Source organism: Hylobates moloch, unplaced genomic scaffold (genome assembly GCF_009828535.3).
Source record: "Hylobates moloch isolate HMO894 unplaced genomic scaffold, HMol_V3 SCAFFOLD_24, whole genome shotgun sequence".
In the NCBI taxonomy this organism is placed as follows: Eukaryota; Metazoa; Chordata; class Mammalia; order Primates; family Hylobatidae; genus Hylobates; species Hylobates moloch.
In genome coordinates, this window is record NW_026652299.1 from 25,493,062 (window position 1) to 25,520,750 (window position 27,689).

The following is a 27,689-nucleotide window of genomic DNA, read 5'->3' on the forward strand; positions in this document are numbered from 1 at the left end:
TCTCAAAAAAAAAAAAAAAAAAAGACAGTATACAGGCATACTCTGCAAAAGGTGGCCTTGTTAATGTTTTCTCTCTAAATATCTCTTTGTTTTTAAATACCCAAACTTCATACAATATACTTATCTCTCAGTATAACTTTTTTTGTGTGTTGTTTAGAAATTGGGCAAGAAAAATTTTTGTTACATTTCAAATATAATTGATAGAGTATGGAAATTACTTGTAGACTTTTTGTAAAGTATACCAAGTGTCAAAATGGGTGAATATATATGCATCTTAGATGCTGACAGTGAGAAGCATTAGTGCATCATAGTAGCTGAGACATTATCTGTTATTTTGTGTAATGTTTATGGCATATGGTAAAACATATAAACTATATATGTTAGTGCAAACAAAACAACTATTAACCATAATTAAGACTTAATTTTCTGGTAATCAAGAAGTGATGTTTTAAGCATATTCCCTTCTAATATGATAGTTTAATACTTTATACATGGGCATTTATTTGTGTATTAGTCACGGGAAATATCTTAATGAACTTTTGATGGGCAAGGATTTCTTTAACTGGACATAGAAGGAAACCTTCATACCATTAAAAGATTGATGATCTGGACTATGTTAAAATTAATAACTCTGTTCCTCAAAAGATATCACTAAGAGAGTGAAATAGTATAGAACATTATATAATACAGAATCCTTGGTTGTATATGCATCCTGATAGAAATATATGCCAGTGAATTGAACAGACACTTCACAAATGAGGATATCCACGTGGCCATTAACATTGAACCTCAATAATTATAAAGGAGGTTCAGATTGTAACCAAAACGTGCTACCTGTACATACACAACAGAATAGTAAGGGGAAAGAGATTGATAAACCAGTGGTTGGTGAATATATGGCACATATGCTACTGGTGGGAGGGATTATATATTGATCTACCCATTTTGGAAAACTGTTGGGCATTATCTACCAAAGCTGAGCATATATGTACATCATATGACCCAACAACAAAAATGTGCATATGTGTACACCAGAGAACATACCGGAATATGCATGGCTGCATTCTTCTTATATCCCCAAACTAGAAATATCAAATGTCTGTGAACAGTAAAGTGGAAAAGTTAACTATTAAATTCATTATAATAGAGTACTATGGAAATTAGTGAATTACTGCTTCATAAACTTTGAATTTATATCAGAAACATAATGCTGAACAAAAGCCAGACATAAAGACACATATGTGTGATTCCATGTATGTACAATAAAGTTCAAAAACAAGCATGACTATTCTATGGTGATAAAGGCAGAAGAGTGATTAACTTTGGGAAGGTAATCTGGTAGAAAGGGGAGACAAAGGATACTTCTGTGGTGGTAGTAATGATCCATTTCTGGAACTGGGTAAAGGTTACATGGTTGTATTTATTGTGTGAAAATCAGAGCTGTGCAATTATGGGATGTGAATGTTGCTCTATGTGGTTTACTTTAATGAAATTATTTATTTAGAAATTTGTACCAGTTTTCAAGAAAGTGGAAAATTATTTTAGTGCTAATTTTGAAATTTGAATTATGTAATAGTGTTCAGAGCTGCTGAATGTTCTTATTTATTTACAATCTAGACAGATATTTTAAATTAGGAATATTGTTAAAAGTTGTGATGATATATTTTAACATTTAATTTATGGCCTAGAATTATATTTTGAAACAGAGTCATAGCTAATGTTGAAAACAGATACATATTAAAAGTTTGAACTCATATCTAACTATGATCTAAGGTTGAAGTTCCTAAGAGTTGTAATATGAATGAACAAGGCCAGCACGGGGGCTCACGATGTAATATCAGCACTTTGTGAGGCCAAGGCAGGTAGATCACTTGAGGTCAGGAGTTCAAGACCAGCCTGGCCACCATGGTGAAACCCCATCTCTACTAAACATAGAAAAAGTTAGCTGGGTGTGGTGGTGCATGCCTTTCATTCCTGCTACTCGGGAGGCTGAGGCACAAGAATCACTTGAACCCATGAGGTGGAGGTTGCAGTGAGCCAAGATCGTGCCACTGCACTCCAGCCTGGTTGACAGAGTGAGACTGTGTCTCAGAAAAAAAAAAAGACTGAGTTAGGTCCAGATTTTGCAGGCTTTTGCGTATACTTCATTGCCTTTTTATTGGATAAGCAAAAAAGATCCTAGATAAAAGATCTTATAGGTTCTATCTATATTATTAACAAGTTCATGTTTACAAGGCTAGAATAATTTATCTGTCAAAAGTAAATTAAATGGAGCATTAGATCCTGACATTTTCCTGGTATTCTCTGCATTTTGTCATTTATTACAGCATGAATCTAGAGAAACATTATTGGGATTTAATATGGTGAATTACAGAGCATGTAAAAATTTGTGGAAAGCATGTGTAGAACATCACACATTCTTCCGTTTGGACAGACCACTTCCACCTCAAAAGAATTTTTTTGCACATTATTTTACATTAGGTTCAAAATTCCGGTACTGGTAAGTATTGCTTCTGTGTTAAGGCTTTATTGTTGGATTTTTTTTTCCTTTCTTTAAAATAAAGATGTAGTTTATGGAACCATACAACCTTTGTTACACATACTTAACTGAGTCAAAAATCCCTATGGATTGCCACCTCTATATCGGTATCATTAAAAAGTTCTATAGGTTCTTGTGATATGCTACAGGCTTGAGAAACCAGTTCTGTTTTCTGTATTTCCTGGTCATTATTTTCTGGAGTAAATTAACTACATTTACTTATTTACAATAAAGACAGATGACATAATTTCTATTGTGTCTTTATTAGATATTTTCTTGAAAACTTTTCTTTCTTCTAAGACACCCAAGATATCTTCTTCATAAAACTATATAATTATTGTTTTTTTAATTAAGAATTTAGCATATTTTTGGGTTGTCAAACCCTTTATTGTAAAGAGTTTAAAACACTCACGAGGCAAAATCAGATTTAGTCATTGAACAGTAACCCCAGGTTTCATTTCCTAAAATTGTTTTATTCTTGATAGCTTTTATTTTTTCCTGAAGGCAACAAATCTTTGGGGAATAACTAAATCTGAAGAAGCTCTGATTAGTTTTACCTATGGAATTCTTAAAAGGCCCATGCAAGCTAGTTTTTAAGTGGAACCTGGTAAGAATCATGTAGAAAGTTATTCATTATCTTTTAGTAAAACAAATGTTATTCATTCTTGTTTGTTTATGGTTCACAAAATAAGATTTCATCTTTGATAAATAAAACCCTTGGCCAGTCGCAATGGCTCACACCTGTAATCCCAGCACTTTGGGAGGCTGAGGCAGGCGGATCACCAGAGGTCAGGAGTTCAAGAACAGCCTGGCCAACATGGTGAAACCCCGTCTCTACAAAAAAAAAACAAAAAATTAGCCGGCCGTGGTGGCAGGCGATTGTAATCCCAGCTACTTGGGAGGCTGAGGCACGAGAATTGCTTGAACCCAGGAGGCAGAGGTTGCATGAGCCGACATCTCGCCATTGCACTCCAGCCTGGGTGACAGAGCAAGACTCTATCTCAAAAATAAAAATAAAAAACCCTCGACCATTATGTATTAAGATTAATTCACGTTATATGTTCATGAGAAAAATGTTTAGATGTTCCCAGAAAAGATTTAAATTGTAGACCTAAACATTTATAATTGCCTAATTTGTAATCTCAGTAAAAATAACAGTATGAAGCTTAGTACAGGATATGTCACTTGAAATACATGACTCCAACCCCAGAAAAATTAGTAAAAGTGGCTCAAAAGTTCAGTAGTAACAAACAGAATTAGAATATTTTTAACCAAACAAAAGGCACAGTAATTTCCTAAGCGGTTTCCTGTCACGTTTAACTCCTTTTTTTTTTGCCTTCCTAAAAGCTATTTTGAGCAAAGATGACAGTACTTGCAAATTTAAAAGTAAATAGATGGAAGGAGAGAGTATCAGATCTATAATGAAAGTCAAGGAAAAAGCAAAGAGCCTTACCTGCTGTTAACAAATCTCAGCAAGGACAGAAGAGATCTCCACGGCTTTGTGTGAAATGAGAACCAGTACAAACCCTGAAGATATTCTTTCAATGAATTTAATTTCTAATTGGTTACCAGGGTAGTTACACAAGGACTACTCTTACCCTCTGTTCGAATTCTTTTTTCTCCTCTTTGTCCTTGCAAATGTGACATAAACACACACCATTTAATTTAGGTACAAAGAAATGAGCAGGACCAATAACCAGTCTTCAACTATAATTCAAGCAAGTCTCGGACAAGATGAGAAAAAAAAGTCAAGGAAGTTACCCAAACCATACCAAAGCAAACATAAAATTTACATATGGTGACTTCAAATACAAAAGACAGTTGAAAAAACCTGTTTGGGAGGAAATCATCACTGAAACAGAAGGAAATTTGTACCATAAATATTAATAAAAGCAAGTTCAAGGACAATCTGATTTAAAAAAAAAAAAAAAAGATCAGCCGGGAAGAGAGCAACACCTGCCATTCAGAAGGCTGTTACTGCCCTTGGGGAAGATTGGCCTAGTATTGACAGATTTTACATGTTTTTCAACAAAACTGAGATTAAGGACTATTAAATGGGATATGTACATTTTAGAAAGTTGAACAATTATTTTAACAGCTTTATTGAAGTATAATTGACACATAAGAAATGATCATATTCAAACTTTAAAATCTGATGTTAGTATGATGAATTACTTTGATTGCATTTCAAGTGTTAAGCCAGCCCTACATTCCTAGGATAAACCCCACTTGGCCATGATATCCTTTATACCTTTATATATATTGTTTGATTCACTTTGCTAAATTTTGTTTAGGATTTTTGCATATGTGTTTATGAGGGATATATCTCTGTAGTTTTCTTTCTTACGATATTTTCAGATTTTATTGTGTCAGGGTCAAATTGGAATCATTGAATGTGTTGAGAAAGTTCCATTTTCTGGAAGAGGCTGCATAGTAATAATAATATCTCATTTTTAAATGTTTCATAGAATTTCCAATTTAATTCATCTGTGGCAGGAGTCTTATTTATAGGAAGGTTTTGAACATTCAAATTCTTTAATAGATAAGGCAATTAAGGTTTTGTCTTTCTTCCTGAGCAAGACATGGTAGTTTGTGTCTGTCAGCAAATTTATCCATTTCATCTAGGTTGTTGAATTTATTGGCACAGTTTATAATATTCCCCATTTCTTTTTAATCTCTCTAGAATATGTAATAATGTTGCTTCTCTCATTCTTGGTAACTTGTGTCTTCTTTTTTCCTTGATTAGTCTACTAGTGGCTTATCAGTTTGAATTAAATATTTTAAAATAATGTAGGCCAGGCATGGGGGCCTGTAATCTCAGTGTTTTGGGAGACCAAGGTGGGAGGATTGTTTGAGGCCAGGAGCTCAAGTCCAGCCTGGGCAACATAGGCAGACCCCTGTCTCTACCAAAAGTTTAAAAACTAGCTGGGCTTTTGGCACACACCTGTAGTCCTAACTACTCAGGAGGCTCAGGGAGGAGGATCATTTGAGGCCAGGAGTTCAAAGTTACAGGACTATGATCAGGCCACTGCACTTCAGCCTGGGTGACAGAGCAAGACCCTGTCTCTAAACAACAACAAACAGCATGTATTCCAAATAAAACTTATATCTTCAGGCTTATGTTACTTGTGGGCCATCCTTTGTCAACCAAGTCCTAAAGACAAAAACATGACCAAAAAATATTAAACATGATCACATTGCCATTCAAGTCCAAAGTCAACATATAGACATTATCCAATATGCAAAAACTCAGAGAATATAACATCTCCAAGACCTTCCTGAAAACATTTATTAAGTAGTAAAATTCAGCAAACCAGGAGGTAAATCAGAATAATCCTGATAAAAAAATAACTTTTTATCAGGTACAAAAAGTTATTTTTATATAAAAAGCCCTGAGAGTGACGATTAAATCCTCTCTATATAGAAACAATTCTTGACAACCGTGAGAATTATAACTGCAGAATAAAATTAAAATGGTATAAACTTTGCCAAAGTAGAATAAATAATACAACTTTTAAAAAATGAGGCCAGGCACGGTGGCTCACGCCTGTAATCCCAGAACTTTGGGAGGCCGAGGCAGGCGGATCACGAGGTCAGGAGATCAAGACCATCCTTGCTAATGCGGTGAAACCCCGTCTCTACTAAAAATACAAAAAATTAGCTGGGCATAGTGGTGGACACCTGTAGTCCCAGCTACTCAGGAGGCTGAGGCAGAAGAATGGCGTGAACCCAGGAGGCGGAGCTTGCAGTGAGACGAGATGGAGCCACTGCACTCCAGCCTGGACGACAGAGCGAGGCTCCGTCTCAAAAAAAAAAAAAAAAACAAGGGACTAGTGGGCGGAAGTATTTGAATCCTTAAAGTTTGAAACAATTTTAGACATTAACACAGCAGTTCTTAAGGTTTTCTTTATCTTTTTTCCTTTTTTTTTTTTTGAATGGCAGTCTTTTTTATCTTTTATTTCACTGGAAACCAGTTTTTTTTTTTTCATTAAAAGTGGCATATATACCATAATTACATTGTAATAAAATTATTGTGTCTATATGTCTAGCCTTTTTAATGTTTATATACATGAATTTCAGAATGATTTTTACCTGCTCATAATGGTGATGATTTCTTTATGGATAGGACTGTGGCTAAAAACAATTTTTTTGTTCTTTTTATATTTTTCTATATTGTTTGAATAACTTATAATAAGCCTATATATATATAGAGAGAGAGAGAGAGAGAGAGAGAGAGAGAGAAAACTTTCTCATTGCTCAAAAGATAAGTATCTTACTGTGAAAGTTTAGTGTTCTGAAACTGGAACAGTTTTTCATTTTGTTGTAATGATAATTCTAAATCCCTGATGTCTGTATTGTGGACAATATGAAATATAAGCCTTTTTCTCATTGATTTTTTAAAAAATTGTTTCTTTATTATGAAATTTAACTTGTTACTCCAGCCTTTTGAGTAATAGTGTCCCATTTGAATCTTCTTCACTGGAAAATTAATGTATCAGTCAGAGTTCAGTCAGGGAAACAGAAAGCCCTTTTGGTATTTCAAACAAAAGCAATTTAATTGAGGAAATTAGTTACATGGTTGTTGGAAATGCTGGGAAAACAAAAGGGAGGAAACATGGTTATGGAGAAACAAACAAGAAGAAGGGGTAATGCCTAAAATTCAGATGCATGGGTCACCCCTGGGCTGGAGTCCACAAACTACACCTGCTACTACACTGTTAGAGCTCTGTTTCCCTGACTGAACTCTGATACATTAATTTTCCAGTGAAGAAAAATCTGTCTGTATCTTGCAGAGAAGTACTGCTTTAATCAAGGATGGGACCATCTACAGGATGCTCTTTCTCACTATACCCTATCCCCATGACTATTAAAGCAGCTGCCAGCAGCTACCAGTTTCCTGCTCTGCCTTTCTCCACTTTCTGATCTTCCACCAGTACCTTCTAAAAGCAGAACCTAAGGCAAAATAATCTAGAAAATGGAATTTGTTTATCATAGCCCCTGCAAAACATAGGGCACAGGACAGGACTGGGCTTATGACAGCTCACACATTAAATTGTATATACATAATTGTATATATTTATAGTTTTAAAAAGTTAAGCTTTGCATTTGTAGTCCTTAAGAACTTTAAAACGTATCCAAAGCACTTTTTAATCATCAAAGTGGTTAGACGTCTTGTAAATGAAGTAGGAATGGGAGCATAAAAAATGTTAGCTGGACACAGTTGTGTCCCTAATGAGTATGCACTAAATAAACTTTTTTTCCCTTCATAATAAGCAGTGGTAGAGAATACTGGAACTGTTGTCATACTTAAAATGTTGAAATACTCTTTTGACTGACAGATGGTACTGGGACTGTCAGATCTATTACTTTCTCCACCAGTCCCTTCGTGTACATATCTTTATCTCTGTTCCAAAGTATCCAGAGGATTAGTATCATTATTCTAATGTGGAAATACAAAACAGTGATGAACTTTAATTTATTACCTCCCTCTTAGAGGAAATATTTTCTTAGGAAAATTCAACTTGAAGTTTAAAAGTCATGGTAATATTTCTCATTTTTCTGTTAAAATCTCATAAAAGTGCCATTCAGTTCATATTTACTGATATTTATCCATGGAAAATGGTCTTAAAATTGCCTGCTTAACTATGGAAAGTGGCCTTTGGCTGTTTTTATATGCATTAGAGATCTATATTTGTATATGGTTACATTTGATATACCGCAAATTTATGTTCATTCACAGTTAAGTAATGAGAATGTCTCAAATAAATGCTCTGAGAACTTTTATTAACAAACTTCATTTGAACACATTGGTGTACCTCAGAAGAAGATCAGTTTCTCTCTATCAACAATTTCCCTCTAGACAAATCAGCTTGAAAACACATTTCCTAGTGCCAAACCCCAACCATTTTTCTGCCTTAGTTCCCTCCTCTAAACAAAAATCTGGAGCTGTTCTGTGTCTGGACATGGAGGGAGTTGAACACATCTTTCTTCATTAATGGGAGAAATGTAACTAAGCTTCATTCATCCAGGTAGAATTGGAATGTTGTCCAGTCTTTTTATTCTCTGCTTCCTTTTCTCTGCTAGAAATGTCTTGTCTCTTAAGAAATTATACTATAATCATGTTATGTGTTGTCATTTTATCTTATAGTTCTCATAAGACTTTATTGTTGTGCATATTTATATATTTCAGTGGGAGAACTGAAGTCCAATCAGTTCAGTATGGCAAAGAAAAAGCAAATAAAGACAGGGTATTTGCAAGGTAAGCCAAATCTGTTTCATTGTCTGAATTTTTTTAAAAAGATGGATTGAGTTTACTAAAAAGTTTTTCTAAATATTTTTTCTAAAGTTTTTCTAAATATTTCAAATTTTTGATTACAGAATTATCACAATTCTTTAACAGTAAATAATGTTGAAGGAATGATAAACTAGCTTGTCTAGTTTATTGATTCATTTTTTATATGAGCATTAATAGTGTGCCAGGCATTGCAGTTCTGAATAGGCTGATCAAATATTATGTTATTAATATAATATTTTGTTCAAGGTTGCTCTGCTTTTTTAAACATTTTTGAGAAATATAGTGACTTATTTCATGTTATCAAGCCATTTCCATATTTATTTAAATTATACTGTTAAGAGATAAGTTGTTTTATTTTTGTTTACCATTTATTGTCTTTATTTCTTTAGGGTCTATCGTAGCCAATTTGCCTTTTTTTTTTTTTTTTACCTGGCTAATATTTTTGTATTTTTAGTAGAGACGGGGTTTCACCATGTCAGACCAGGCTGGTCTCGAACTCCTGACCTCAGGTGATCGCCCCCCCCCCCCCCCTTTGCCTCCCAAAGTGCTGGCATTACAGGCATGAGCCACCACTCCTGACCTAGCCAGTTTGCTTTTTAACAAGTGAAATGACATGATAAGATCTATGTTTTAGAAAATAGTATTATGAGCAACGATAGACAACGGATTAGCAAGGAGAGCCTCGGTACTCAGAAACTATAAAGTAATTTCAGTAATCCAAGTGAAAATAATAAAGGCCTGAACAAAAACATTGGTGATGGAATGGAAAATAGGGAACAAATTTAAGGAACATTTTGTAGGCAGAACTAGCAGAAGCTGATGACCAACTGGATGCAGGTGTGTTAGAGACAAGTGTTTGTTTTCAGTGAAAATTACTTTGAGAGGCTAAGTCTTTTAATTAGTTATGTGCTTGGCATCTACTGCTGTTAGAGGCTTGAGTTTTAATAAAGAGAACTAGAAAGTTTGCTTTTGATTTCACTTTGTTTAAATTTTGTTCTTAAGTCTTTATCTAAGAGATCTTCCTTGTTTGTGTTTCCAGAGTAAAGGGAGTTTTGTGTTCTTGGTTTTTTTCTTCCTCCTTCCAAAAGTGGAAATTGCTTTTTTCCCCTAGTAATATAAGTGATAGCTCATTATGTTTAAAAGCTCCAACAGTATCAAAGAGCATAAAGAAAATTTATCATCCCAAGACAACTTTTTAAAAAAATTTTGATACTCATTATTCAGGATTTTTCTATGCATATACTCATAAAGACATTTTTATATATGTGTGTATATTTGTTTCCAAATTGTTTTATACTATTTGTTGTTTGTTTTTATCATCTAGCATATCATGCACATTTTCTTTGCTGTTCAAAAATCTAGTCATTTATAATGGCAATAAATCTTTTAACAGTTAAATTCTTTGATTGTAAACTGTAAACTTAACTTTTAGGATTCCTCCCTTTACTGAGCCACGTCCCTGCCTCCAGAGTAGGAGTTGTTGCTAAGACTTTGTAAGGATGTCACAGTAATATGTGACATACAGCTTACATTTAGTAGTCTACTATATGAGGAAATAATAGTTTATTACATTATGAATTAACATTAATAGAAGAGCCATAAATGGTAAGTTAATCTTTATTTTAAAAATCAAATGCATGAGATAATATACTTTATTTTCATTCTGTTGTGATTGATAGGAAAATTTGCACTGCAGTATGAGGGGGTTGGACCAAATGGTATCATGAGTTGTCTTCAAATCAAAAAATCCTATAATTTAAACCTGTGATAATGGAAAATCTTCACACCTAAATTACTTTGAATTCACTTACGGAAAATGAAATGAATCAATGTATTTTTTTTAAAAACTAATAACATTTCTTAAAATATTTTTCTGATTCTTAATGTTGTAACACCATAACAGTATACTTAAAACTTTTTTATTCCTTTCTTAATAAGTGTCTTCTTTCTTGCTTGACTTTTATAAAAAGTATAGAACATGTGATTTGATCACTAGTTGTATGTAGTATATCCTAATATGAGTATCAGATCATAGGTGTATTTATATATTAAGTTAATATCACATATAAATGGTTTCTTTATAAGTGTTAATGTTTTAATTTTTGATCATATCAGATTTTAAAAATAAGCAGTTATACCTGCATCTTAGTTGTTCATTTTGTATATGCATTATTAAAATGTATAGTTGTTTAGTAGGTTATTTTATAAAACTGCCATTATTCCGTGAATAGTAGAGGTCAAATTTCAGTATTATAAGCCTCAGATAACTCTCTTCGTTTTGTTTTTCTGGAATTGTGTGGTGCCTCTGAAATAATAAGGTATCAGCTACAATGAGGTTGTAATAGTACTGGGCTGTTCAATGATCTCTCTTTCTCTGAAAGATAAGCTTTTCTGGGATTGTTTTTCTAATATGTTAGGATCTAATTGTAATGAACAGATATATGTCTACCAAAATTCTCTAATGGTTTTAGTAATTATTAAGTTTTTTTTTTTAAAGTACCAGATAATTCTAGAGTTCTTTTTTTCCTTTGGGTTTTAGTTGGCAATATGAATAGATAGAAAAGGCTCCTCCTTAAACTTTTCCTATAATAATTTTTTAGCAATCATTAAATGTTTTGCTTTTTTCTGATTATCGCCTCTTCCTGTTTGCCTCAGCAGCACATACACTGATTATCACCTCTTCAAATTGCTTTCACATTTTGCAGTTGTCATATAAGGTATCTAAGAAAAGAGAAAAACAGTGTTCTCATACAACAGAAAAATAAGGTGCCCTAGACAGAAAAGAAGCTTACCACATTGCAAACACACTGATGCTGTGTGGTATTTTTTTCTCTGAAATTTCCACACTCAACAGGAAACATAGACAGCAAGCTTGAGTGGGTGGGTCCCTGAGGTTAAAACTGTTAATAAAATAAAATACATGAAGTTTGGTTTTAAGTTCAAAGTGTCCAGCCATGTTAAGTCCATTAACAGCAATAAAGTGTTCTGACGCTTCAGACTAGGTGAGTGTGCTGGAATTTTTTTTCTTCAAATGACTTTTTCCAGCTTTTAGAAAATGAAAGTAGTTGATCTACTGATTACAGTTAGTGAACTTTCATACAGCTTACATTTCTAGTTTAATATTTGAGGAAATAATAGTTTATTACATTATGAATTAGCATTCATAGAGCCACAAATGTTAATCTTTATTTTAAAAATCAAAGTTTTATGCATGAGATAATATACTTTATTTTCATTGTGACTGATAGGAAAATTTGCGCTGCAATATGTGGGGGTTGAACTAAACGGTGTCATGAGTTGTCTTTAAATCAAAAAATCCTATAATTTAAACCTGTGATAATGGGAAATGTTCACACCTAAATTACTTTGAATTCACTTATGGAAAATGAAATCTGAGTCAGTGTATCTTTTTTAAAACTAATAACATTCCATGTCTTAGAAAATGCCTACAAGTTTTTTGATTAAGGAAATGTCATTAGGCCAAACTAAAAAAGTTTTAGCTATGAATTGCTGAAATGACAGGACACTTGTGTGGTTTAGATTCATAAGTAACTTAAATTTTTCGTGGTTTAGTAAAATTAATAGGCTAAAATATTGCCCTGAAAATTTGGATATTCATAAATCATAAAATTCAGGAGGTAGGGAGAGACCTATGGGCCATATTGTGCTAATAAATTTATACATTTAGATACAGAAACATAAGAGGTCTGTCTAATAGGAAGCCACATCTAGAATTCAGAGTCCTTATCATTATTTTAATGCTTCCTACTGTACACATAATAACAATTTGTTCAGTTCTGTTTGGTCAGTGTTATTGTGCGTGTTAGTCCAACCTTTCTTTTTACACATTTAACATATTGGAAAGGAAATTCTAGCAGATAGTGAAACTTCAAACTTCATGAGATCATTATGTGTCAGAATTCTAGTGTTATTAAGTTTTAATGTAATCAGATGAGTTAATATTGCATTTGCTTTGTGCCTTCCTTGGTAATTGTTTTATTTTTTTAGCCATACAGAAGTGTATACATAGTACATGATGAGAGGAAAATATCCCAATGAGCTAAAAAGCAAGTCCAATACTACCTGCAATTCTTTATCAATATAGGAAAATCTGTAAATAAATCCAAAGTCACACAACAAAGGCCTATGATTCTTATACCAAAAATGATTCTATAACCAAAAATAGTCTTCATTTTTAAATTTTACTCAAATAGGTATTTCTACCTAAATTTTTATGATCTGATTTTTGTAGGAAGACAACAGGATGTTTCATTTTTTGTAAATTGTGCTAGAATGGAAAATATATATAGTTTGTATATGCTTCAGTTAATTACTGAAATATAAAACTGTTTACAAGATGATTTATTATATACTTTATATATGTAGCTTAAATTATTCACCTCCACATTAACTCTGCACTTCATAAAGCCAGGCATTTAAAGAGATAACATACATTTTCAGCTAATTTTGTCTATTATCTGAATTTGCATATAAAAATACTTTATTTGTTAACATTCCTAAAATTCTAAGGGTTTATGATCTCTGCATAGATCAGTATCTTTTGATCTGAATGAATCAATATCAAATCTTTCTTTCTTTTTTTTTTTTTTTTTTTGAGACAGGGTTTTACTGTTGTCACCCAGGTTGGAATGCAGTGGTGCTATCACAGCTCACTGCAGTCTCAAATTCCTGGGCTCAAGTGATCCTCTGACTTCAGCCTCCCAAGTAGCTTGGACTACAGGCACCTGCCATCATACCCAGCTAATTTATTTTTTGTAGAGACAGAGTCTCCTTATGTTGCCCAAGCTGGTCTTGAATTCCTGAGTTCCAGTGATCCTCCCACCTGGGCCTCCCAAAGTGCTGGGATTGCAGCACGGAGCCACCTCACTCAGCCAAGATCTTTTTTTAAAACATCACTTAGTTTTCATCTGTGTCATTAGGATAGCTGATAATATATAGATTGGTAACAAAACATATCCTTTTACTCCCCACCAAAAGACAGAATTATTAACCCTCCAAAATGTTTTTGGAAAAAAGGGAAAAATCCACTAACCTACTATATGTAAACAATTTTGTAAGTAAATAAAATGTAATATGCATAATTATTTTTGTTCTGTCTTCATTGAGGCAGAGGATTGGGATTTAGATACAGAACCATTCAGGAGATAATGTGCTAGGAGTTATTTAATACATCCCAAGATAAGCTAGTGTTCCAGGTACTCTGGAATAGAAGTAGGTAGTATCTGTCATGTCAGTAACATCTGAGAAAACATTTGGTAGCAAACCCTTCCCTTTTTACCTCTCTCCTTCCTTTTCTTGTTTCTTCTGTTTTTCTCATCCTTCTTATTCTCTATCTTACTCTTCCTAGCCTATCTTTCCTTTATTCTTCATATAAAGCCAATGTACATTCTTAGGAAGTTATTTGGTAAATAGCCTCTAAATGCATTAATTTTTTACAAGTAAACTCTATGTTGCTCATCTAGAACATAATCTATGAAAACAAATTTTAGGATTTGATTTATAGTTTGGGGTATAAAAATAAAACTTTTAACATATTACTTAATTTATTTCTACAGATCCCCAAGTAAGCCGTTGGCACGGAAATTAATGGATTGGGAAGTAGTAAGCAGAAATTCAATATCTGATGACAGGTTAGAAACACAAAGCCTTCCATCACGATCTCCACCAGGAACTCCTAATCAGTAAGTGTGAATTTTGTGACCAATATCAGGTGTGAATTTTGCTAATTTCTAATTATTGGCTGTATATTTTTATGCCTGAAGATAAAGATACGCAAAAATTGAATTCTTTTGGTGAAACATGATTTTTGTTGCTCCAGAGCATTATTTTCTCTTCACCTGCTGCTCATTGCAGAAGTAACATGGTATAGACTTGCGGAATGAGAGTAGCGCATTGAATAAGGACCCCCTACTCTCACTTTCCTCAACAGTTAACTTTCGCAGTTAAGAGTCCCTGATAAATGAAGATCTGTTAGACTTAAAATCTTGTATGGTTGTTGTTGACATACTCATTTTTCATGTGGATTCCCAGCAGAATTTCTAGGGGAGCATATATTGTTGAAAATGCTTTGCAAGTGATTGTGATTCTCTGAAACCCCCACCTCAACCATGGCTTCAGCACGTTCTGTGGCCTAGGAAAAGGGGTTTCCAGCACCGGTCCCCATAAGCTTAGCTCTCCCTGAGCTAAAAAGCACTGTGTGATTCAGCACTTACCGTATATGTACTTCAGTCTGACATTGCTCACAAAAGTTGTATGTTTTGGTGTAAATGATTATAAGATCATAAACTAGCCAAATGCACTAGCCAAAGATGTTATCTTAATTTGATAATATTACAAATGTTGTATGTAATTAAGATAATGGTAAACAATTGTGTGCCACCATATTAACATACTTTGTTAACCCATAAGGTTCACTTATAAAATACTTTAATTTTGGTATGAAATATAATATTTGAAGATGTCTTTTTTCATAAATGTTTTACGCACGTTAATGTTTAATAAATTTGTATAAAATTCTAAACGTGGCTGGGTGCAGTGGCTCATTCCTGTAATCCCAGCACTTTGGGAGGCCGAAGCATGTGGATTCCTTAAGGTCAGGAGCTCGAGACCAGCCTGGTCAACATGGTGAAACCCCATCTTTCCAAAAACATACAAAAATAAGCTGAGCATGGTGGCGTGCACCTGTCAGGGGGGTGGGGTGGGGATTGCCTGAACCCAGGAGGAAGAGGTTGCAGAGTTGAGATCACACCACTGCACTTCAGCCTGGACCACAGAGTGAGACCCTGTCTCAAAAAAAAAAGAAAAAAATCTAACAGCTACAGCATTGAAGGTTATTATCAGCTGAAGAATAAACTTCTACCATATCGGAACAGTTTATACATAAACAGTTTGGTTCACAGAGCTTTAATACTTACGTGTTAAAGTTACTCCTAGAAAAATGGACTTACTAATTTCTATCTTGCCAATTTCAGGTTGCTTTTATCATTTTTTCTTATAAATAATTGCATATATTCAAAGCCTCATTAGCTTGTCTAAAGAAAATTCAGACCTTGTTTTTCTCTTCCCTTTTGCACAAGCCAGCCATTTCTCCATTTGTACCAGCAACATTAAACAATAATAGCAAGTTATAGAAAATAATAGCAAGTCAAGCCAAAGTACTCAAGTAACTAATTAGCAGTAGCTCTGATTAAGTTTTCTGGTTAATGAAACAATTTTAGATATAATCTAAAAAGATTTTTTAAAATTCTGAAGAGATAGTACAAGGTGGTGGTTAAGAGCATGGGCCCTGGAATCACTGTATGCTTGAACTTTGGCAAGTTAATCTTTGTCTCATTTTTCTCATCTACAAAATTATATTTATAATAATGTCTTTCTTATAGTACTGTTATGAGGATTAAATGAAATGCTTAGAGAAATGTCTGACACATACATAAGTACTGAAATATTGTAATTAAAAATTGTAATAACACTACTTTGTGTGACTGTCAAGAGGATGGCAATATAGTATTCAGTATCTATTCTAAGGATTCAAAGAAAGTCCCATATATAAAAACATTTATAACAATTAAAAAATAATTCAGACTAGAATATATTTCTAAATCATTTATTCTAATCCGTTTATTTTATAAATGCTGAATAAGACAAAATCGTAGTGACTAATACCTAGAAACATTAAGGCACTTAGAGATAGTAGGTAACTTTATGATTAGAATCCTTGGCAGATTGTTGATTGTAACTCAGATCACTGACTACCCATTCTCTGTTCTCTCTGTTTATATTACACTGTCTTTTTCAGAGATTGCTTAGTCAACATGGCTTGACTTAAAAACACATGCCCATATATTAAGAAACTTGGAAATTTTGAATTAAAGCATATTTTTATTCAGTTTTTCTCCCTCTTTATTTAGTCGAAATTCTACATTCACGCAGGAAGGAACCCGGTTACGACCATCTTCAGTTGGTCATTTGGTAGACCATATGGTTCATACTTCCCCAAGCGAAGTGTTTGTGAATCAGAGATCTCCGTCATCAACACAAGCTAATAGCATTGTTCTGGAATCATCACCGTAAGAGCTTTTTTATTTTGCTTCCTCTGTATTTTCAAATGCCCCAAATTACGTTACTTAAAATAATCTGGGAAATTAGGATATTTGATACAAGATTTTAATTATGCAACTTTTCAAAATTTATATATTTACAATTATGCTCATTTGTTTCTGAGAGTTCTTGTTGCCTCTCCCTCCCCCACCCAGTCACTATGTTGTTATTTTGTTGACTTAGACAGTTCTTCAGTTTTTAGTGTATAAATTCAAATATTTCTGCAGATAATGTAGCACTCTGGTCAAGGGGGAGGGTAGTTAAAGCAGAGCTTTCTTAATATTTTTAAAGGAAAAGAACCATAAGTATGAGTAAAAAGTGTTGAGAAAATTAAAATACTTACAAGATATGTAGATAGGTAAGAAGATTTTTTAATTTACCTATGTAGACAGGTAAGAAGATTTATTTCTTGAGAAGGAGAAATTGGTGTAAGATATAGTGAATGTGATCAGGGGTAAAGAGTGGGCCCAAGAGTGGTAGGTGGAAGAGAGTACAGGGTAGTGGAAGAGAGTAGGTAGATGGAAGAGAGTAGGGTCTTGTTTGTCCCTGGGTAGGGTAAACCAAGGAAGACTGGCTGAGCTATCAAAACAAGTAGGAGTTCAGCCTGTGTGATGTATATCTTGGTAAAACATTTTGATTGTGTGTATATATTATTAAAAATGGAGAAATAGGACAGATACACACTGTACAATGATACCTGTGGGGAATTAGTTGGCGAGAAATAGGATTGATGGGAGATTTAATATTTTATTACTTTAGAAGTTATAATTCTAAACTTTCCGGTTGATTTTTAATAATTATATATGTTCTAATTTGGAAACTTTAAAAAGTATAGTAATTAAGGACATGATTGAAATATTGATCAGCCTCCGGATAAAAATTATGCGGGATAAAGGCCAAATGTGAAACTAATCTTTGAAATTTTAGTAGAGAAGGCTTCACCGATTATCCATTTTTGTGATTCGCCCGCCTTGGCCTCCCAAAGTGCTGGGATTACAGGCGTGAGCCACCGCGCCTGGCCTCACATGTAAAATCTATAGATTCACAAACCCCCAAATCACTTACTGATATGGTTTGGCTCTGTGTCCTCACCCAGATCTCACCTTGAATTGTAATCTCCAGGTGTCAAGGGCAGGACCAGGTAAAGGTAGTTGAATCATGGGGGTCATTTCTTCCATGCTGTTCTTGTGATAATGAATGAGTCTCACAAGATCTGATGGTTTTTTAAGTGTCTGGCACTTCCCCTGCGTGCACTCATTTTCTCTCCTGCCGCCCTGTGAAGAGGTGCCTTCCACCATGATTGTAAATTTCCTGAGGCCTCCCCAGCCATGTGTAACTGTGAGTCAATTAAACCTCTTTTGTTTATAAATTACCCAGTCTCAGGTATTTCTTCATAGCAGCATGAGAATGGACTAATACATTTGCTATCTCAAAACACCTTTATTCTACTTTCCTGACTTGAGTGGAGAAGCAAGTTCAGGGTAGCTTGGAACTGTGAAGAGTTTTTGCTTCTTCTCTCTTGTGCATAAGAATATAAAATGCTTGGAGCCTTCTCCTTGGACATATATTTTATAAGGTTTATGTGTTTGTATTCCATTTTGAATCTATCTTACTGCATTTGACATTCAACCAGTTTTTAACCTTAAGAATAATGAGAGAGTTCTGAAAAGATAAGCTTAATAGTAATAACTTACTTAGTTGCTTACAGTCACTTTTACATAAATTATCTCACTGTTCTATTCAGGAGAATTCAGTGAAATAGGAAAGATATGTAATATCCATTTTATAGATAAGAAAGCCACACTTAGAACACTTGTCCCAATTTACAGAACAGAAACTCAGGCTTTCTGTAGCAGAATCAGCCAGGAGAACTTTGTATTCCCAACAAGATGTTATAGATGTTTTTTGATTTGCAATTTAGATAAAATACTTTGCAACTTGGAATCCATAGATTTTAGTTTTTCTGTTGTCCAAATGTGAAAAGAATTTAAATGATGTATTGGATTAAGCACAGAACATTTCAACATGTAATGAATTATATTTTTTTAAGGTTTTTCACATATTCCTTTTTTTGATTGTCAGATAAAATCATCTTATCAATTCTTTATTTAAGTGAGTACAGGAGGTTGCTTATACTGTCTAGAATAGTTACCATTTATAGGCTAAGGATAAAGTAAAGGAGACCACAGTCTACAACACAGCATGTGAATTGGATGGTTAAATTTATTAGGATACAAATTTCTAAAGGTGGCAACAGAGAGCTGCATTAACTGCAAAATAAGCTTTTTTCACTGCTGTTGTTGAAGCATTTATAAGAAAATTTAAAGCTCAGTGGACTGAAATAAATTGTGCACATTTTTTCGCACATCTTGATTGACATTTCTAACAAACCTCTTGCTACTATGTGACAATATATTGCTCTGCTACCAGCATAGTACACTCGAATATAACATTTTCATTATTTACCCTCCACTTAACATTTTCCAAAATGTCAGATTGCCAAGTGTGGTGGTGTGCACCTGTTGTCCCAGCTTACTCAGGAGGCTGAGGCAGAAGGATCACTAGAGCCCAGGAGTTTGAGGATGTATTGCTCCATGATGGCGCCTGTGGATAGTCACTGCACCTCAGCCTGGACAATACAGCAAGACACCATCTTTTAAAAACCAAAACCAAAAAAAAAAAAGGTCAGAGTTTAAGATAAGCAAGTTATTTTTGGTAAAAAGCCCCAATATGAATGTTGGGCATTTGGAACACTTTTAGAATTATATTGCCATCTCTATTTTCTCTTAACAACCAAAAGTTAACACGAGTAGTACATTTTTTTTAATGTGGGTAAATTTTTTTTTTTTTTTTCTGAGACTGAGTCTCGCTCTGTCGCCCGGGCTGGAGTGCAGTGGTGCAATCTCGGCTCACTGCAAGCTCCACTTCCCGGGTTCATGCCATTCTCCTGCCTCAGCCTCCCAAGTAGCTGGGACTGCAGGCGCCCGTCACCACGCCTGGCTAATTTTTTGTATTTTTAGTAGAGACGAGGTTTCACCGTATTAGCCAGGATAGTCTCGATCTCCTGACCTTGTGATCCACCTGCCTCGGCCTCCCAAAGTGCTGGGATTACAGGCATGAGCCACCACACCCGGCTAATGTGGGTAAATTTTTTATGTGGGTAAACTGTGTACAGTATGTGTTTTGAGCCCTGGTGCCCCCTCCTCTAGTACATTTTAGGCAAATTATTGGTTTTAAATATATTAAAACAATTGAGTTAGAAATGTTGTCAATTAAATATGGTTGCATATAAGCCCTGATATTTACTAATCTTGCTTTCTGTTCATTAAAATATAAGTAATTTCTGTTAGAATTTAAAATATAGCAGTGTTACTATTTATAACCAAAACGAAGTGATGTAAAATAGTCATATTCTGGATATGTTCTTATAAGTTCTGGGAGTTCTGTTGAGGCCTCAGATACTGACGGGGGGATGCTTATTAGCATTTATCTATTTTATAAATTGGCTTCTGAGAAACTTTTTTTTTAAGGAAAAGATTCCACTGCCACAAAAAGTTTGGAAACCTCTGATTTAAAATAACTTTCCTCCTTTTTGCAGTTACTTTCTTTTAGATGCAACTATATATCATAGTGGTTACGAGCACAAGCTCTGGATTCAGACTAGGTTTAAAACATGGTTCTACTACTTCTAATTAGATGACCTTTGGTGAGTTATTTTATCTCCGTAAGCCTGTTTCCTCACTGTTAAAAAACAGGGTGATAATAATATCTACCTCAAAGGGTTGCTATAAGCATATAATAATTATATAGCTTTTTTCAGTTAAGCTCTTGGGATATATTCTGACAACTTTTAATATATTATCAACAGTTTGTCTGGATATTTGAAGTATGAGCATCTGGTTGAACACAGTGAGGAATTCTCCAGATTCTCAAGTTTATTCTTAAATCCCTTATCACAAGATATTCTAGGCAGACTTCATAATCCACAAGTGGCTTTTTGTTTGTTTGTTTATTTAGGGACAGGGTCTTGCTGTGTTGCCTAAGCTGGAGTGCAGTGGTGTAATCACCGCTCACTGCAGCCTCGACCTCCTGGGCTCAAGTAATCCTCCTACCTCAGCCTCCCAAGTAGCTGAGACTGCAGGAGCATGACACCATGCCCAGCTAATTTTTGTATTTCTTGTGGAAACAGGGTTGCATCATGTTGCCCAAACTGGTCTTGAACTCCTGGGCTCAAGTGATCCACCTGCCTCAGCGTCGCAAGTTGTTTGGGAGGATTACAGGTGTGAGCCACCGTGCCTGGCCATCCTCAAGTGTTAAATCCATTTCCCTGAGCCATTCTTTGCTGGACTATTCCATTCTAGTCTTATCTAATGAATCCCCACAGCTTTGTCCATACCTCTTCAGTTCCTTTTGCTTGGTCTTCAAAGCTTTGCCTTTCCTCCACCCCTCTCAGCTACTGGTGCTGATGATTTCCGTCTACAACTCAGTTGTCCCCAATTCCTATTCCACTCTTGATCAAGTCTAGCAATATATTGTGAACTCTTCAAATACTAGGCTATTCTAGGACAAGGAAATAAAAAAATCAAAGAAGGTTTGAATAGAAGGAGATATCAAGCCATGGGGACTTAGAGAATGTAACATATTAGATGCTGTATTTGTGGCATCAAGACTAATTACAGGTCCCTGGACACTGTAGCTGCAGTATGCTTACTTACCATTCATCTCTGGCTACAGGCTCTGTCACTTGCACTTGGGAGCTAAGGGCAGACACCTTGAGTTTGATTGAAACCAAGAATCTCAGGTCGCTGGGAGGCTTATTTTGGAATAGATTCCTACTGATATAATCACATGACATTGTCAGTTCTATTCTTAGATATTACTCATTTCCCTGATAGTTTACATGAGCTTTTTAAAGTGCCTTGTGCATTAATTAGTAATCAACCTGGAATGACGTTTACTTTGAAACACTGTCATCATCAGAATAAAGTAGCCAAAGTGTTAAGAAGCCTGAATTTTGAATCAGAATTTTATCTGTATCTAATGTAATATAAGTAGAGTACAAGTTGGGTTAAATGCGTAATTGAAGACTAGAATGACAGTAGTGATTATAGTTAAATGAGACATGATCTCTTGATCTACATCTTAGAAAATAAGGGTTTGTTTTTTTCTTTAAGAGACAGGGTCTCTCTGTCTACCAGGCTGGGGCATAGTGGCACAATTATCACTCACCACAGCCTCAAACTACCGTTCTTGAATGATCTTCCCATTTCAGCATCCTGAGTAGCTGGGACTACAGGTGTACACCACCATCCCCAGCTAATTTTTTTTTTTTTATTTTTTTGTGGAGATGGTGTCTTGCTATGTTGGCCAGGCTGGAAAATAAGAGTTTTTAAAAGAGCCATAATTTCTGGCACATTTGTATTAGTGTCTAACAAGAATATAGTTTTTGTTTTCTAGTCTATTGGAATAAATTTTATGCTTCTGTGACAGATTTCTATGTACAATTACCGTTTTTAATTAAAGGCAATTTCTATGTGCCTTTACCGTTTTTTAAAAAAAATTCATGATTTTCAAGGGTTGTTCATTTTTCTTTTTTAAAAGTAATAAAATAATCCCTTCAGGATTGCATTTTTTTCTCACTTTCCCTGACTCAGATCTTTTCCAGCTCCCTTCCTTAAAGCCAGATGATTCCCTCCACTTGTATGTCTCCAGCTACAACCCTGATCCCTACTTCTTTCTTTAGTTTCTATTTCCCTACTCCTGGCTAAATTGCCTGTTAGTAAATGCTGGCCTTCTTTGAAAATTAAAAGTCTCTTCCTCGAGGGTACCAGCTGGAACTTCTGACAGGGCTGTGTTTCACTATGCTGCCTGGTTATTCTCCAAATTGCATCATGTCTCTTCATTCTCTTATACTTGGCAGATTTTTGTGTGTCTGCACTTAGAAATAGTATTGTTTTTAAGAATTGGACGTTTCATGACATTTTTTTTTTATTATTATACTTTAGGTTTTAGGGTACATGTGCACAATGTGCAGGTTTCTTACATATCATGACATTATTTTTAATGTATCATTTCTAATTATAATGCAAGGTTTACCTATGAAAGTCATCTTCCTAGATAACTGTTTAAGTAATAAATATATATGATAGCTGTACAACAGAAATGAAGAAGAAAGTTACTCATTAAAGTAAATTGAATTAATATTCTTGGAGTATGTCTTTAAAAATGTAATTGATAACCTTTGCCCAATATTTGAATTTCAGGAGTCTGTGTTGACATCCTTGATTACTTTTATAGACTTCAGTGTGTGTGTGTGTTTGTGTCTGTGTGTGTGTGTGTGTGTGTGTAGAGTTTGGTTATGTATGTATAGAGTTTGGTTATTGAAATTGGAAGTATAGAAAAGGGAAACAGTTACAGGGATTACTGTGAGAGTACGTAATTAAATTAGAAGAGCTCCCTAGACTAACCTAACCCTCTGCAGCAGTCAGGCATATGGAGAGCCTGTCTGCCACTCTCTGAAAAGTTACTTTAATAAGAAAGTTACATAAGACAGTGAGAAGGCAGGTAGCTCTGTCCTGAAATCCAAAGTTTTACCGTCCTTTCATCTTCATCTTAATATACTCCATTCTCCTCACCTTTTCCTTATAATTTGGCTTAAATCCCAACCCCAGCATTTATACTTGGGCTCTTTTCCTATCTGTATCTACCTGCTTGTTTTGAATGTTTAAAAAGAGGTTAGAAGAGGTTATTCTCAAATACCTGGAGTCTTGCAAGTAGCACGGGATGGAGATTTGTGTAGATTATAGAGCTCATGCTGCATCTAAAGACAGCAGCTGCCACTTGGCTTTATACAGTGTTCAACAACTGGTACTGCAGGCCCATTCTTTCCGGAGCTTCCGGATTTTTCATCTTGAAAATCTAGATTTGTATGCAATTTAAAAAATGTAATTGTTTAACTCAATTATTTTTATAAAAACAATGAATGGTCCAAATGTATGTTGGCCAAAATTGGCCCATAATCCATGAATTTATAACTGCTCTTTTAGGACAATAATGTCTAATCAGAATTGCACAATAAAAACCACCTCTGGAGGTGTTTTTTGTAACCCCAGAAGTAGATTCAACAGTTTTGGCAAAATGTGCCATAGAATCAGTGCTGTCCCTCTCATGTAACTGAGTATTGCCACTGTTAGGCCCATACCCACCAGGTTTGGCTCACTTAGATATGCCATTGCTGATCAGGCTTGAGTTTCTCCTGTATATTTTGGCGCTGTATTTAAACTGATAGCTGGACCAAGAATAAGGAAGGTTGCCCTGACTCCATTTTCATATGTTCTCTACCTTATACCCTTTCCTACAGGCTTTTAGTTTTTAATGTTTTTTTCTCAGCTTTTAAATTTAGCTTTTAAATGTTTCCTGGTTATGACAACTGTATGCAAAAGCAGAAAAAGTTTCTAATTATATTGCCTAAGTGGTTACACTTAGGTCCAAGTAAGGGGTGAGACCTGTTATATATGTCGAGTCCAGTTACTTCTGGTGTTTGTAAAGTTTTAGAGACTCTATCAACTGCCTTTTAAAAATGTTGCATCTCTTAAGTTCTGCTAAGGGATGTCCATCTCTGTGTGCTCTAATCCTATGTAGTAGGCCATGGTTGAGTTACATATCTCTATTCCAATCCATGGAAACGTTTCCCTAGACAAGCAATACTTGAATGTATGGGCCCTTAGAAGCTTGTATTCTTGGCAGTTGAAAGTAACATAAGAACTACCACGTTTGGGACCTGGAAGCCCTGGCCATTAAGGCAGACCTCAATGAAGCTTTCGCTGAAAAAGAGGGATGTATGCTCTGATGCAGTCTTTGTAGACTTGGCAGAATTTAGAACATTTGTGCCCTGAAGTATTTCTATGCAGACATCTAGGCTAAGTGGGCATTACTGTTCACTTGCTGCTTTTGCAGTTATATTTTATGCCATGTTATAAAATTTCAGAAAGACTCTAATCTCTCCTAGGAGAAACTTCTCTGGAAGACCATACAATCACATCATTCATTATTAATCCCAGCTGACTTCCTTGGCACTAATCATACTTTCAGTTTCACAACACTTATTTACTAGGTGTCTAGCAGCCAACCTCTCAATAAGCTTACACCTCCTCTACAAGGGAGAACAGATGTATCCAAGAGTCACTGGCAGTAAATCTCTGTATCAGTTATCTTGTTATGCTTGATGACAAATGAGCCTAACTTAAAGTGACATAATAAAGGTTCTTTCTTTCTTGCATTATATGTACATTATGTGTCATCTGTGGCTGTGCTCTATCTTATCTTCATTCTGGGTCCCAGACTGGTAGCATTCCCTGTTTGGGACATGGCTAGTCTCATGGCCAAGGGAAAAAAGAGGCATAATGAAATCATAAGCTGTTTCTTTTTTTTTTTTTTTTTTTTTTGAGATGGAGTCTTGCTCTGTCGCTCAGGTTGGAGTGCAGAGGCACGATCTCGGCTCACTGCAAGCTCCACCTCCCGGGTTCACACCATTCTCCTGCCTCAGCCCCCCTGAGTAGCTGAGACTACAGGCACCTGCCACCATGCCTGGCTAATTTTTTTGTATTTTTAGTAGAGACGGGGTTTCACCGTGTTAGCCAGGATGGTCTCGATCTCCTGACCTCGTGACCCGCCCACCCTGGCCTCCCAAAGTGCTGGGATTACAGGCATGAGCCACTGCGCCCGGCCCATAAACTGTTTCTTAAAGCTTCCTTTCAAAAGTTACACATTCCACTTCTACCCACATGTCATTGGCCAAAGAAAGTCACATGGCCAGGCCTAATGTCAGTGGGGGGAAGAACAACTTTTTTTTTTTAATGATAATATCATCTAATACGTTTTCTCTATCTCCCGACCTTATAGCTTGGATGTTAGGTGTCCCGTCAGTCAACAGAAGAGCAGATACTAGGTGTAAAATGTGTGCTTGAGTGCCACATCAGCAGCCATGTGGCTTGACACAGTAGCTGTCATCTCTCTTATACCTGTCCTTAGGCAGTAAGACAGTAATTCTTTTATCAGATGATAATGCCAATAGTGGTCAGGGTTCTTATCAAGAACAATTTTCCCCTTACCTGTTTAATCTTTTACTTCTCCCAAATCCACAACTGTGGATGCATACTTCTTAATACACAAGTTGAACCACAAGTTTCCACTTTTGGCCTTTGTGGAATGCTCACAAGTAATGTTTTTATACATTTTATGCTTGTTAAAAGCTAGAATTTCTGCCCTGAAGTTACCTTTATCATATCTAGCTCTTTTTATCAATTCCTGTTGCCACAAATTGAGGCTTATGCTCTCTAATGTTAATTGGATTTTGTTTTCTCACCTTAAATCATATGTTCTGACAATATCTCAACCAGTTTTGTCTCTGGTGATGATCTCAGCACTCTTACTCAGATTTCCAATCCTCACTGCATCATTGAATTCATTACTTCCATGAATCGTGTTTTATTTCTAAATAGATTAGGCCAGTCTCTTAAGCTATTTAGAGTGGAATAGTTACTTTATCTATGCAATTACCCAATTATCAGTTCTGGATTTTCTTGCCTACCTTATTCCTGACTACCCATGACTCCTCTGAAAACCTTAAAAAAATTTATTTGGAAAGATGTTTACTTTGTTATAACAGATTAATAGGTATCTTCACAGGAATACCTTTAAAATATATTTTATTATATAATTGTTTATAAATTTGATAAAGTAGGAAATTAGATTTATTACTTCAAAGTTAGGAGAATTTTCATTAAAAAGTGTCACTTCCAAATAAATACGGTATTTAGAGCCTGTCTCCTACCAGACATTGTAAATATGTGGGTTGCTTGACCCTAACTTTTAAAAAAGTTATGAAACAACTTCCAAATTTGTTTTCTTGTCTAGATCACAAGAGACCCCTGGAGATGGGAAGCCTCCAGCTTTACCACCCAAACAATCAAAGAAAAACAGTTGGAACCAAATTCATTATTCACATTCGCAACAAGATCTAGAAAGTCATATTAATGAAACATTTGATATTCCATCTTCTCCTGAAAAACCCACTGTAAGTCGCTTCTTCAGATATTCTCATTTTTATTTGAATTTTTAAAATCCTAAATGAAATTTCTTTTGTACTGTAGCATTTTTTAGTTGTAAATTGTATTACAGTACCTTCTCTTTTTCATCATATTCTTTGGTCATGAATTGTGCCATGATGTAACTCAATATAAGTTCTATAATTAGAAGTGATTATGGAGTGCACAGAGTATATAATTAAATAAGCTGTGGGGTTAAGGGAAGATTCCTAGAAGAGATCATCTGTGATAAGAACTAGTCAGATTTTTTCCTTCAAAGAGCAGGCATAGAACATACTGAACAAACCTGCATGTTGTGCACATGTACCCTAAAACTTAAAGTATAATAATAATAAAAATAAAAATAAAGAACATACTGAATGAAAGAAGCCCAGGACAAATAGCCATGTGTTGTATGATTTCATATATGTGAAATATCCCAAACAGTCAGATCTGTCAAGAGACAGTAAGTAGATTTGTGGTTGACTAGGCTTTGGAGGATGGCAGGTGGGGAAATGGGGAACGACTGCTAATGGATACAAGATTTCTTTTGGAGTTGATGAAAATATTCTAAAATTAGATAATAGTGATGTTTGTACACCTCTGTGACAAAAGTAAAAATTATGGAAATATACACTTTAAATAGGTGAAT

At 35.0% G+C, this 27,689-nt stretch overlaps 1 protein-coding gene across 6 annotated transcripts in view; it reads left to right on the forward strand.

The window, feature by feature from the left end:
• The window catches only part of PTPN4 (protein tyrosine phosphatase non-receptor type 4), a 224,592-nt gene that overhangs the window by 164,914 nt on the left and 31,989 nt on the right, over positions 1 to 27,689 (forward strand). For all 6 annotated transcript variants that reach the window (XM_058434299.1, XM_058434298.1, XM_058434300.1 and 3 more), the window contains 5 exons: positions 2,328 to 2,500; positions 8,730 to 8,798; positions 14,411 to 14,536; positions 16,763 to 16,921; positions 26,868 to 27,027. In XM_058434299.1, the coding sequence (XP_058290282.1) occupies positions 2,328 to 2,500; positions 8,730 to 8,798; positions 14,411 to 14,536; positions 16,763 to 16,921; positions 26,868 to 27,027 (687 nt within the window). The remainder of the gene's footprint in view (positions 1 to 2,327; positions 2,501 to 8,729; positions 8,799 to 14,410; positions 14,537 to 16,762; positions 16,922 to 26,867; positions 27,028 to 27,689) is intronic.